At 41.1% G+C, this 14380-nt stretch overlaps 1 protein-coding gene across 13 annotated transcripts in view; it reads left to right on the forward strand.

Moving 5' to 3' along the window:
- The window catches only part of LOC114023465 (liprin-beta-2-like), a 198018-nt gene that overhangs the window by 162851 nt on the left and 20787 nt on the right, over positions 1-14380 (forward strand). For 10 of the 13 annotated variants that reach the window (XM_027836096.1, XM_027836100.1, XM_027836103.1 and 7 more), the window contains 6 exons: positions 57-89; positions 3902-3963; positions 9146-9221; positions 12695-12798; positions 13704-13771; positions 13950-14021. In XM_027836096.1, coding sequence (XP_027691897.1) covers positions 57-89; positions 3902-3963; positions 9146-9221; positions 12695-12798; positions 13704-13771; positions 13950-14021 — 415 coding nt within the window. The remainder of the gene's footprint in view (positions 1-56; positions 90-3901; positions 3964-9145; positions 9222-12694; positions 12799-13703; positions 13772-13949; positions 14022-14380) is intronic. The other 3 variants (XM_027836099.1, XM_027836101.1, XM_027836107.1) reach the window with 1 other exon arrangement.

The raw sequence follows: 14380 nt of genomic DNA on the forward strand, positions 1-14380 counted from the left end.
TAATGTCTAAAGGGCATGTCTAATCTGTGCTTTTTCCTCCTGGTTTCCCATCCTAGAGGGAGTTTGTAAGAGAAGGCTAAAGGAAAAATGTAAGCCTCGAGATTCTCTTCCAACATCATGCTTTTGATCCTTTCCCCACCAATTATATCTAAAATGCTCTGCACAGACAGTGAATGCAACTGCCTGGTCTCACATGATTGTTCCATTGTCTTGCCTCAATACAGGCCTATATGTCATTGCTTGCAACAGATAAGTTGAGACCAGGAGGGTCCTAAACCCTCCATCACGCAAATCACCTTAGAAATTCACCGTGGTGTGGAATCACAGCCAGAAAAATCACTCTGCTGGACATTTTAAAGGAAACTGTCAAGGTTTTTAGCCTCAATGCTCCTTTTTTTTTTTTTTTAATTTTTATTTGTGTATTTTGTCTTCAGAGTATTATTTTTAAAATACTAGAGCAGAATAAATACCATTTTTCTAATCCAGGGGTTCTTAGACCTTTTATGCCATAGACCCCTATGATAGTCTAATGAAGCTTATGGGGACCCCCCTCTCAGAATTATGTTTTTTTAAATGCATAAAATAAAATACTTAGGATTCCAAAGGAAACCAATTATACTGAAATATAGTTATTGAAATACTTTTTTTTAAAAACAACTGGACAGACTCTAGGTCAAGAACCCCGAGTCTGATCCATTAGCTGATAGGAACTCCATCTGTAACATCCTCCAAAATGTGCTCATCTAGCCTGTACTTGAAGTCCTGCCAAGATGAGGAACTCACTACCTTCCTTTTTAAATTTTTTTAAAAATATATCATTTTCAGATGCACATTTCACTCTCCCACCTCCCTAGCCCTCCCTCTGCAAAAAGCAAGAAAAACAAAACCCCTGTTACAAACATATATGGTCAAGCAAAACAAATTCCCACATTGGCCATGTCCAAAAATATATGTATTTCTCAATTTGTCTTCTGAGTGTGTCACCTTTTTATAAGGAGACGAGTAGCACGAGGCAGCCTGTTCCACTCTGGTGATTAGCAAGTCCCTCATATCAAGCTAAAATCTGTCAACAGTATCCTATTATTTGTTGTTCTGCCTTCTGGACCAAATAGAAACAGCCCCATACTGAAAACAGCTATCATGCCCCTCCTACGTCTTCTCTCCTCCAAGCTACATAACCCTGGTTTCTTCTGTATTCATGTGGCATGGTTTCCTGTCCCAGCAACCCTAATATTTTCCACCTTATCTACATCTTTTCTCAAGTGTGGCACCCAGGACAGAACCCAAGCCTGGTCTGACCAGGGCAGAGGGCCTATCCATCACCTCCCTTGCTTCATTCGCTGTATGAACCAGGCAGGCGCATTGTCTATATTCCATTGATCCCTACCTACCATCACCTGTATCTGAAGTCTGGGATGTCACACTGTTGACTCCTCTTGCTTCAGTTTTTTCCTCCATGATGACATTGGACAAGGACATACAACAAACAGGCCCTGGTGTTAGAAGAGAGCAGGGATCGTTAAATGTAGCTTTTCCTTGTGGAGCATTTCCTTGGCAGGATTCCTTTTAAGGTCAAGCAGTGAAAGAGAAGCATATCTTCCAGCATTTGCCTTTCTTTCCAACTGGCTGAGATGCCATGCTATGCTTTGCTGTCTTTCTGTCTGAGCTTGGGTGGGACTTGGGCCACATGCATGGTACATGGGCCATGCTAACTAAAACCATTTTTCTTGTAAGAATTACCTTTGCAATAATTACACTAAATTATGATAGACCTCCAGTCCCTCTCCCCAACCCCATCCAATATGTCTAGAGAAGAATCAGATTAGTCTGATTTTTTTTAAAATTCTGCTTTTATGTAAAATCTAATGTCATGTCTGCAGGTTTCTTTTCATGTTCTGATTTTTTACAATGATGATTTTTATAATAATGATTTTTTTTTCATGAGAGGGTGACTGTGTCTGAGGACTTTTAAAGTCAGGGTTCTTTGTGGGTGCCTGGTGATACAATGGAAAGAACACTGGATGCAGGAGAAGATGAACCCAGGGGAGCAGAGCTCTTTAGCAGAGACCTCAGTCTTGACTCAGCCTCACTTTTGGCCCCGTGGTTTCTAAATGATCTCAATACTTCTTTACATTAAAGACTTATTGTTCTGTCATCCCTGGTCATGGGAGTTCAAGTCAAACATGGGAAACCTTAATCTAAGGCCATTGAGTCGTAGATTTTTTGAGTTTTAAGGGGAGCTTAAAGACTCCAAGAGTTAAAGATGGGTTTAGTGACAGATAGTTCAGGTTTGATATTGGAGAAAAATGAAACTTTTGTAGGTCATTTATCAGTTAGCAAAAGGTTAGCCTTAGCATAGAAAGGATACTTAACAAAGATACTCCAGAATTTCTCGGATAGATAACTCCCCCTTCTTTTCTCTATGTGGAAATTCATTTGGTCAGCCATATGACTCATGGCCTTAGGACATCTGCCAAATCTGAAGGGGCCTGACTCTACCTGGGTGGGCCTTTTTATGCCATTAGGTGACCAGTAAATCAAGTCAGTACAAAAGAAAATATCAGGAATCTTCATCAAGCTGAGCCCCCCTTGAAGGAGAGTGGCCTAACCCATGTCGAGGGGATAAGAGAGTGAGCCTTGGTAGATGGTGTGCCTATCACCCCAGGTCTTCTGCCTCCCAGGATAGATTAACATCTCTTTTCTCTTGTCAAATTTTTACTTGATGGATTGCTACACCCTGTTTTCAGATGGGTTTCACTTTGGACCTTCTGATTTGGGACATCTGGCTCCTGACAGGTCTTGTCAGATTTGATGATTGCTTATTATCCCCTCCAGTGTTTGCTTTGGCCTTTAATCTTCTCTTCCATCTAGATCTTTGGCTATCCACAGATATACTTATCTGAGCAAATACATGTGTTTGCCCAGTTTACTGTAGGAGAGAATACATAGATCCTACACAAAAAACTGGGAGGCCATAACTGTGATTTCTTTGGGAAGCCAACTGGTTTTAGAATGAAATGTATGCTTGTCTTTCTTCAAAAGTGGCTGGTTGTCCCTTGACTATGGCAGACATAGTCTGGTATTTTTTTTAAAAAAATAGGTTTATAAGCTTAGAAGTCAGTTGTGACTATGCCATGGTCTCTTAAAGCAAGTACTCAACAATGTCTTATTTTCCCCAAGAGTATACTTTGACAACAGAGGTTTTTTTGTTTTTGTTTGTTTGTTTTTAGGAATCCTAAAAAGTGGGCTTAAATTGTAAAAAACAAAAAAAAAGACTAAAATTCTTGCAGGATGTATTAGCTGAGAAAGCCTAAATCTATCAGTTTCACTTCTAAGTAAATGGAATTTTCTTCTTACCCATAAACTTTTCAGAGGAGATGGCCATAATATGAAACATACAAATGGAGCCATACATAAACACACCATTCTTTTTGCCTATTTATTTTAAAATTTGCATTGATGTCTTTCTGTTTCATTTCCAAACTTACTCCACCCTTCTCCCTTTTGCACGTAACAAACAATAAAAGAGAGCCAAAGAGAAGCTGTTCCACAAAAGTAACCAACAAATCAGCCGAGTGTAGCAGTGTATGCTATGCCATTTCCCCAGCCCCCCAACTCTGTGAAGGAAGTGAATTTCCTCCCCTTTTTCATGACGAAATTTAGTCACAACATCCAGTTTTTTTTTTTGTTCTTTCCAATAAATAAATCTTATAAGCAGTAAATTAGCCTGCTATAAATACTCCCACCCATATGCACAAAAAGTGAAAGCCTTTTCACTGGAGATAGTAGGAGATGGGAATGTTTGAGTGCGTGTATTGCTTTTCTATCTATTACCTCTGATGTTGCTTGAAATAATTGCAAGGTACCAGCTAAATTCTTTTTACCTCCCAACTCTTTGTAGATCAAGAAGTTCAACGTCTAAAAATAGGAATGGAAACCTTACTTGTTGCAAATGAAGAAAAGGTAAGAATAGAATGACCCTTTGTAGAGAGGAGTACACTAGACCCTGGCCAATGTGGGGAGCGTCTTCTCTTTGCTTGTGTTAGTATCTTGTTGGTCTAGAGACTCTAGGTCAATCCAATGGGAAGGTTACCTAGATGGGAGCACATGCTTGGCTCATAGTAGGCACTTAATAAATGCTTACTTGATTGATTGAATCATTGGGAATCGTGTCTTACCACTATACCTTATTAAAAGAAATAATGTAGGTAAAGTATTTTGCAAACCTTAAAGCACTTTGTAAATTATATTATTTATCATCATATTTTTAGGAAAGTGTCAGGAGAAGAGCACTTATCAAGGGAAGGTTGATTCAATTTCTCCCAATTACAGATTATCTAATAAGCATACAGGATACTCATCACCACCGGAGAAGCAGCCTAGCACAGGGATAGAGCACTGAACCTTAAGTCAGGAGGACCAGATTTCAAATCTCACTTCACATGATTACTAGCAGTGTGACAAATCTCTTACCTATCTCTCTCTGAAGCTGTTCATCTAGGCAACAAGGTGGTGCAATGGATAAAGCACTTGACCTAGAATCAGGAAGACCTATGCATATTAGCTGTGTGACTTAGCAGTCACTTAACTACTTAGAGCCTCAGTTTCCACATCTGTAAAATGCAGGTAATTATAGTACCTCTTTTTCCAGTATGGTGCAAGGATCAAATGAGATACTGTTTGCAAAGTGCTTTGCAAATCTTAAAGTACTATATAAATGCTTATTATTATTATTATCTATAAAATGGGAGTAATAAGAGTACTTACTCCACAGGGTTGCTATGATCAAATAAGATAATTTACAGAAAACACTTGGTAAGCCTTAAATCACTGTATAAAAATGAGCTATTGAGCACTTACTATGTGCCAGTCACTGTGCTAAGTGCTTTATAAATATCTCATTTGATCCTCACAACAACCTTGGGAAGTAGGTGCTATTAATTATTATTTTTCAGTTGAGGAAACTGAGGCAGAGGTTAAGTGGCTTGTCCAGGGTCATATAGCTAGTAAGTGCCTACGGTCAGATTTGAACTCAGGTCTTCTTGACTCCTGGCCCAGTGTTCCATCCATTGTGCCAACTAGTTGCTTCAAAGGAATGTAGACAGCAATACCTCACACATGAAGTACTTGTGGTACTTTTTAAAATTTTTATTATTTAAAGGCATTTTCATAAAATCTTCAGTGATGTCTTTTGTTTTTCATATCACTTTCTTTTCCAAATATATCCCTGTCCTCCTCCTCCTTCTCCCCAGGAACCATCATTTATACCAGAATAAGATAAAAAGGAGAGGGAAAAAAGCATTCTAGCAAAACTAACTAACATTGGTTGAGTCTGACAGTAAATGCAACATTCCACATCTGTAGCCTTTACCCCTGCCAAGAAAGGAAGAAGGTGAATTTTTTCCTGTCTTCTTCGGAGCCAAGCTTGATCATTAGAATTTTTTAGGTAACTTTTTAAGTTTAAAATATAAATGAAAATGTTAATTAAAAAAAGGTGTAAGTAAAATGATAATCCTATTTTCCAGGTTTTTTTTTTTAATGATGCCATAATAGTTTTTTTTTTCTTTTAAGCACTACTAATTATGAGAACCCCACTCCACTCCCAGTAAAGCCTTGATGTTTTTGAACCCTGTGTGGGTCCAGATTGGCTCCTGATCTTACCTTCATGTTACAGCCTCCCAAGCTTGGGTGTTTTCATGAAAGAAAATCTCCCAGCAATGGCCCAAAGGCCCTGGCAGCCAACCAAAGTGGAAAATGCTGCATCTGAAATTCCATGGGAAGAGCTCACCCTGTGGTCAGTATTAGTGCTAAAAGAAGGCTCAAAATCCTAAGGAAAGACCCCAAACTCTGCTTCCTTGAGGTCCTAGAGCTTGCTTGAGGGATTTTATCATTACAGAGACATCGAATTTTATAGGATGGCTCCATATGCCTGTTTTTTCCTCGTCCCCAGAATGCCCTGCTTCTAACCTTCTTTGTAAATTACTCTCATATTGAGCAAAAAGTGCTGGCTCCTAATGACCTACAGGTATCAAATCTCCTTCCTGCCTTATATTCCCAGGATTAAACTAAATATTTGTGCAATGAAAGAGACCTGCTTTATTTTAATTAAATTGTTCATTAAATGTCATATATCACATAATAAAACTTAGGTTTAATTCTATCTAGAGGTATTGCACTAGCTTTTTAAAAGCTGACAGTGCTATTAAGTGGTTTCACACCTGATTAAACACTGCTCCCAAAGAGGCTCCTTGTCCAGCTTGAGGGTGGAGTCTAGCACAATTTCACAGGGCCCTGCCCTGCTCCACATTTTTACCAGTAACTTCATCAAAGAAGTTAAAAATGCTCATTCAGTTAATAGCAGGCAAAAAGCTGGGAGCAGTGGAGGACATAATCTAAGGTTTAAATTATCTTGATTGACCAGAACCTCTTACAAGGTTGGGGGAAAAACAGATAAATGTACAGCCCTGCTCTTAGGTTCAAAAAATCAATTACAGAAATATAAGATGGGGGAAAACTCATTTTAGAATCATTCATGTCAAAAAGATCTGGAAGATTAATGAGCCATAAATTTAATAAATGACAACAAACATTAAGTAAATACCATGTGTGAACCACTGTATTAGGCACTGAGCATACAAAGAAAAAACAGTGCCTTTCCTGCCCTCAGAGTTTACATTCTCCTTGGGAGTGAGGATAATGAGAATAAATTACAACACAAACACAAATAAGTGTGCTACAAAGTAAGTTGAGGTAGAGAGCAGGTACTGACTCCTGAGGGGGGAATAGAACTATACCCCCAAAAAAGCATATCTCTATATGAATCTGTGATTTCATTGATTGAACATTCCCTCAGTATTGCAACTTGTAACACATCAGTGCCCGACTATCCTATGTGACTCTTGTCCAAGTCTTCCCATGAGCTCTTAACAATGAAGCCAAGGGCCTTTCTCCTGACAGCCAGGCATACCAGCGGATTGACCTAGCTTTCAAAAGTCCATCTTATCTTCCTATTATATATTTCCCTGGTAACATCTTTTATTCCTGTTGTGCTTCCAGATTCCTCATTGGTTAGAGCCTGCTTACATGTACCTCTCCATTGACCTCTGTGTGATTTGCTTTTTCATTTCTTTGGAATCTGTCTCAAAGTCATATGGCAGCACCAGTAAAATATTGGTGTGTGGAGGGGGAAAAAACCTGACCTCTGTTTCCAAGAGATGCTTGGAGATCATTTGAGGAAACAATATTACCAGAAGATCTGAAGTGATTAGACCACACTTCAAGCATTGTCTTAATTTTAAGAGGCATATTAGCAAATAGAAGCAGGAGTGGTCCAGGTGACTGAGAATACTGCAGTTTCTGTAAACCATACCATGTGGGGAGTGTTTAAAGAGGTTAAGACTAAGGGGAAATAGAAGAGCTTGATTTGAAAGAGGAGAAGGAGATTAGATTTGCATAGTTTCAGAGGCCAGAACTTTAACCCAGGTGACGATGCAAGTTACAGGGAGGTCAATTTTACATTGCATACAAGGGTGATCTTCCCAGCAATTAATAATGATCATGATAGTTAACATTTATTTAGCACTTACTGTGTGCCAGGCACTGTGCTAAGTGTTTTATAGTTATTATCCCATTAGCAGCATCCAACTATATAATGAGCTGTCTTCTGAAATAATGAATACCCTAATGCTAGAGGTATACAGACAGAGATTAGGTGACCATCTATTGTCGCTACTTAAGGTAGAGATTGGACTTGGTGAGTTCTTAGGTCTCTTCTAGCTCTTCAAGGTTTCAAAGGAGTCCAGTAAAAATGAAAGAAGTGCAGGATTTGGAGTCAGAGGACATGAGTTCCAAGTCCTGAATCTGCCGTTTAAAACCTGTGTAAACTTAGGCAAAATATTTCCCCTCTCTGGCCTTGTTTCCTCCTCTGTAAAAGGGAGAGGTTGAATTAGATGGCCTCTGAGGCCCCTTGTCCCCTAAATCTTGTGATTTGGTTTGCAAGTCCAATCAACTAGGGCATAAACTCCTAGAAAATGGAATAATTCCTTCTTTTTCCTGTGTAGTACTCTCCACACCTGTTATGGTCCAATGTGCAGCTACATATATCGTACGTCCTTCCATGCACTCATTGTCTGGGTCCTGGAGGCAGGCAGAGGTTTTCCAAAACCCCTCCAAGACACAAGAGGGTATTTTAAAGGTTTTGTTCTACCCTTAAGGTTTGGGGGTTTTGTTTAATATTTTCTTTTGTTGTTTACCTCACCATTTCCTTTCCCCTATCATTGAGCTGTTGCCAGTAACAAAGAAAAACAGTTACATTACACTGCTCACCCGGGTTCTTGTTCTCTCCCCTTATCTCTCCCCAGCCAAGGGAAGTATGGTTTTTTTTTTTCATCAGTTCACGGACCAAGTTTGATCATTGCATTTAATCTGATCTTAGCTACTTCTCAGTGTTGTTTTCATTGATATTACCGTAGTCATTGTGAATATTCTTCTATTGTTTTTGCTTTTTTTGTTCTGCATCTCTTCATACAAGTTTTCCTATGTTGCTATGGTGCAATGATATTCCATTACCAATTTATTTAGCCATCCCTCTATTATTGGGCCAGTCACATGTTTCCAAATTTAGGCTACTAAAAGCGTCTCTTTGATGATTATTTTGGCGCATATGAATCATAGCATCACAGCATTTGAGCTGAAAGGGACCTAAGAAACTGTCTAGTCCAGCAGTGTCTCGCTTAACTAGAAAGTGGATACTAGCATAGAAAGCTCTTCGCAGGTCACACGTTGACTTAGAAAACTACATATTAACATTATCTATGTTCTGTTGTGCTTTTTTTAGTTTTGTTAAATATTTCCCTGGTTCCCTAATATTAATCTGGTTCATGTGAAGATTTTTTGACACCTCTGATTTAGTCTAACCCCCTCATTTTGCAGAGAGGAAACTGAGGCCAGAGGAGTTAATTGATTTGCCTGAGGTCACACGAGTAGGAAATAGGAGCCCCGGTGTAAAGGCAGGTCCTCTTGACTCTAAAGTCAGCCCTTTTTCTGCTATAATACACAGTGGGAATCTGACCTCTCTGTCTTTGACCTCCTTCCAGCTGGTACTTGTGGATCTTCTGGGTCTGACTCAGTTTCCTTTTTGTTTCAGGACCGCAGGATAGAGGAGCTCACGTTGTTACTGAGCCAGTACCGAAGGGTAAAGGAGATCATGCTGGGAGGTCACGGTAAGAGAAGAGGCAAATTCATTGTTCCTCCCGAAAGACTTTCTTTGCCTTTCAGGAAATCCTCTCCTCCAGGGCCTTGTACTCACTATGCCAAGAGCGAGGGGTACTAAACCTCAGACTCACTTCCAACAGAAATACATGATCTCCCTTCTGGGTAAAACGTCCTTTCAGTGCATATGAGAACGTAGTTGATCGGAGGGCTACTGCTTCATAGGATTGCAGATTCACAGCTAGAAGGAACCCCTTCATTTTACAGAAGTTGGAGAACTAGGCCACAGCAAATTTAAGTCACTTGCCCCGGGTTACCCAGATAGTAAATGTCAGAGGCAGGATTTGAACCCAGGTCTTCCGGACTCCCAAGCCCCAGTGCCCTCCCTAATCACCACACCCCCCTGCCTCTCATGCTGGGAGCTATTATATTGCCCTGTGTAGTTGTCCTTTCAAAGGCTGCCTTGTGTGATGAGGGAGAACTCCCCAAGCTTTCTTGTGGGAGCAAACGGGTCACGAAGCAGGGTTTTTCCCCCACACGTCAGCAGTGATGGTGTACCTTCCATCGAGAGCAGTCCACACCTGGAGTTCCTGTGAAGGCAAAACAGGCCTGGGAGAATTATTGACAACTCTTTCCTCTGTGTCAGACACTTGAACTGGCCTGGGAGTAGTTTTCCAATTGTTTTTAGACCTTAACCTGCCTAGCTGGGGAAACATGGTAGATGATATCTTTGGGCTAAAGGGCTATATTGAGAAACCCCAACCTCTGAGTGGGTCAAAGAATAGCTTAGGATCATAAGTTTAGAGCTGGAAAGGACCTCAGGGGGTCAGTTAGTCCAGTGTGGTCAAACTAAAATAAACACAGATCCGCCTCTAGTTGGACACCTCATTTAGTCCAGCTTCCTCATTTTACAAGCCCAGGGAGGATAATTGCTTAAGGTCACACATGTGGTAATCATTCATAGGTAGGATTGCAACCTAGGCTTTTTGATTTAGCCCAGTGCTCTTTTTACTGTACCATGTTATGTCTTTTTGCCCTGTATCAACTGGAAGTACCAAGGAATAGCCACAAATGAATACAAACTAGAATTTCATTTTATGGGAGTTGGAGAATATCAGAGCTAGAAGGACTATGGATACCCATCAGCTCAATCCACCATCTTTTCTGTCGGTCAAGAATTGATCAGTTAATTAAGAACTGACTAACCTTATGTCAGGCATTAGATCAGTCTGAATCAAAGCTGGGGAACAGGGTTTGTGCATCTCATGGCTGATTTGGAAGGTGCTCCACAGCTTTTGAAGGCTCATAGTGCCTCTTAAAGTGCATTTATAGAAGCCTGTATTCTCTTGCAAGACCTTGGACAATGAGAGTTGTTTTTGTAATTATCTTCACGTATGCTGCCCACACACTGATGCAACAGCTCTTTTATTTTTGGTTCCCACGGGCAAAGCCTGTTACAATATCAGGAAAAGCTCTTGGTGGTTTTGCACCCATTATGTTCTTAAGGATGCTGATGAAATGCCAAGGTTTACGAGCTTTTTCCCAGGATGAGACAAGCAGGAGAGGGATCATGCAATCCCAGAGCCCTTGGTTCTCAGATCCTTTGGCATCAAGTCTATAGATTGCCCCAGGTTGAGGGCAGAGGAGAGTTAACTTGGACATTGACCTGATTTCCTCATCCACCCACCAGACCCATTGCCCAATCATAATGCCTCCAGGGCCTATCTTTGGCCCTTCAGAGAAGGTATTTTGTCTGAGTGCCATTAGGGTCTGACTTCCTGCAGTCATAGGTGAACCACATTGTGGACAGCTAGGGTGAGGGTTCTGTGGCATGAGATGATCTGGGTAAAAGCCAGGATGGGGCCCTATCCTGTAAACTTTCACTTCAAAAGAAAATATACAAAGCTCTTAGAGTGGAAGAGAGAGCTGCTCTTCAGATAACCTGGGGAAATCACTGTGGCAATAGAAAATTAAAATCAATATGTATTTAAGTGTCTGCTATGTGCTAGATACTGGGGCAACAAATACAAAAATGAAATAATCCCTGCCCTCAAGGAGCTTACTGTCTACTGAGGCAGGGCTAAGGAGGAGAGGAAAAAGAACAAGTGAACAATAAATAGAAAACACATACAAAGTAAATAATAATTTCAGGGGTGGGTTTTTAGAAGATTTTGTTGTTGAGTCACTTTCAGTGACAAGAATACCTTGTACTTGGAAATCATATGTAGGTCAATTTGTCTGGAATGGAGAGCCTATGAAGAAGACTTTGGGGTTTTCTTGGCAAAGATCCCAGAGTGATTTGCTGTTTCCTTCTTCAGCTCATTTTACAGATGAGGAAACTGAGGCAAACAGGGTGAAGTGACTTGCCCAGGGTCACACAACCAGTAAGTGTCTGAGGCTGGATTTGAACTCATGAAGATGAGTCATCCTGACTCCAGGCCCGGCACTCTGTCCACTGCACCACCTATCTGCTCTTTGGGGGAGAAGAAAGCCCCATTAACTGGGGAGATGAAGAAAGACCTTTAGCAAAGACCTTAGCAACATGTGTTGCACCTAGGAAGCCCTTAGTAAGTTAATGTTTCATTCATTCATTCATTCATTCACTTTAGCCAGGTCATGAATGGAACAGAGGATTATAAGCAGAGGTGAGGAAATAGGGCATTTCAGACATGGAGTCAATGGAAATCCTGAGTTCAAATGCAGCCTCAGACACTTGCTAGCTGTCCTTGGACAAGTCACGTAACCTCAGTTTCCATAACTAAGGATGTTGAGGAAAATGAGGATAATACTAGGATAGACTACCCAGGATTGTGGTGTGGATCAAATGAGATAATATTTGTAAAGGTCTTAGCACAGTACCTGGCACATAGTACAATCTATATAAATGGCACTGTTGGGACAGCTAGGTGGCACAGTGGATAGAGCACTGGCCCTGAAGTCAGGAGGACCTGAGTTCAAGTCGGGCCTCAGACCAAACACTTGACACTTACTAGCTGTGTGACCATGGGCAAGTCACTTAACCCCAATTGCCTTTAAAAAAAAAATAAATAAATGGCACTGTTATTTTTGGAAGTTGGGGGAGGAATACCTTGTACTAGGAAACCATATGTAGGTCAGTTTGTCTGGAATGGAGAGCCCATGAAGAAATAGAATGTGAAATTGGTTTTGAACAAAGGGTTGGGGCCAGATTAGAATGCCAAGTAGGGTATATGTCAAGCACTGTGCTACACCAGGACTACAAAGAAAAAGAAAAAACAGATCCTGCCCTCAAGGACCTTCCATTCTAACAGAGCAGACTGTTTGTCTATAAATCAGTGCAAACCAGCGAATAAATGGAATTTAACAGAGGGGGAGGCCATTAGCAGCCAGCTCTCACTCTCTTTTCGTTGACTTTTATTCTAAAGAAGGAAAAGCTGTTTCTCTAGTCTCTACAGTAAAGCAAACCTAGATAAAGTTATATTCCCTTTCTGTTGGTCCCCCTCAGGCTCTTCAGAGAGAATCCTTTCCAGTGGGGAAGAAGAAATGGAAGGATCTTTCCGGAAGTGGAATGTGGTGAACAAATCCCCAGGAGAAACAATGAAACTAGAGGTCTTGGATTTTAGTATCTGATAAGCCCAAAGCAGCCCCGAGGGCCTAGCCTGAGCTGGGAGAGGGGGAGGGAATTGGTTAAGCCTTTGGAAGGCTACTCAGCTCACCCAGCCAAACGGTAACAAGCTAAGTAAGTGAGCCAGAGTGATGTCTGGAAACTTAAACAACTCACTTACATTAAATAGATCCTCCTGGGTTAGGTTGGGTTATATAGATTTATGGTCTGGTTATATAGATCTGTTCAGAGAGAGGGCCAGTCGTGATTTCTCAAGTCATAGGAATTCCAACTCATCAACAGAGCAGCACCAAACCAGGGCCTGAGTAAAAATCACAGAGCACAGAATGTTAGAGCAGGGGAGAGAAGAACCTGGAGGTTTTCTAGCCCAATCCTGCTATTTAAAATTTTTTTGATTTAATATTTTTCAATGAACAAAAATCTATTTTATCTCTCTTCTCCCTTCCCCACTATTCCCTATGGAATGCATAATCTTATTAACAATGCATTCCAAATTTCCACCTTAGCCGCATCCCCAAAAAATAGATGTCTCATTCTGCACAATGCATACATCATCTTTTGATCAGGAAATGGTAGTATGCTTCATCACTGGTCTACTGGTATTGTAATAAGTCTTAACACTGGTTAGAGATCTTAAGGTTTTCCCAGTTGTCTGTCTTTCAGTCCTCTCATTTTACAGGTGAGGAAACTGAGGCCCTTCTCAGAGAGGTTAAAATGGCTACAAAGCCAGAAAGCTAGAGCCTAAGTGTCCTTACTTCCAATCTAATTGTCTTTCTTTACATTGGGTCTGAAAGAAACTGGGCTGTAGAAAACTGAGAAGGCTGTTCAGTGTGCCTCAGTGCCCGGGTGTGTCTGATAGGATGCTGAGACTCTTCTGTTTCCCCTGCAGGTATCTCCGAGGTGTGCTTCCCCTACCTTGGGAGCTCCTCCCCTGCCTCAGAAAACCCTGGAAACAAGGTGAGAGGTCGGGTCCTGTGACCTTCCCCTCTGGATTGCTCTTAAGACTTTAGGGTCTTTCCACCTATATCCCAACCTCTGAAAACAAGCTACCCATTGAGGACCTTGGCAGGTGTGTGGGTCCTGAACCAAGTGAGCTGTTGACCTAACTTATTGGGTGTGGTGTTTCCTTTGACAGTGGAAGCATCCTGGATACCAGCAATGGCCAGATTTCCCACTGTGAGGAAGATTCTCTGGAATCACAGAGCAGGTACCAGTCACGTTTCTCTGCTGCCTTCCTGTCAGGTTCAGGACTACATCATGTTCGCTGGAGATGGCTCCAGAAAGGAAAAGAGCAGCTCAAAGGTTATGGGTTCCATTCAGTTCAGCCAATACTGCCAGGTCCTGGAATTTGGCCTTTGCATATCTGCATCCTTCAAGAGAAGGCTCCAGATTGTTGTAGGACATTAGGGTCATTTAAAAAATTAATTTTTATTAGCGTGATTAGTAGGGATACACATAGTCATTCCTCACGCTCTCCCAGAAACTCTCTCTCTCTCTCTCTCTCTCTCTCTCTCTCTCACACACACACACACACACACACACACACACACACACACACACACACAC

The sequence above is a fragment of the Vombatus ursinus genome, unplaced genomic scaffold, assembly GCF_900497805.2.
Source record: "Vombatus ursinus unplaced genomic scaffold, bare-nosed wombat genome assembly UNPS02014818.1, whole genome shotgun sequence".
NCBI lineage: Eukaryota > Metazoa > Chordata > Mammalia > Diprotodontia > Vombatidae > Vombatus > Vombatus ursinus.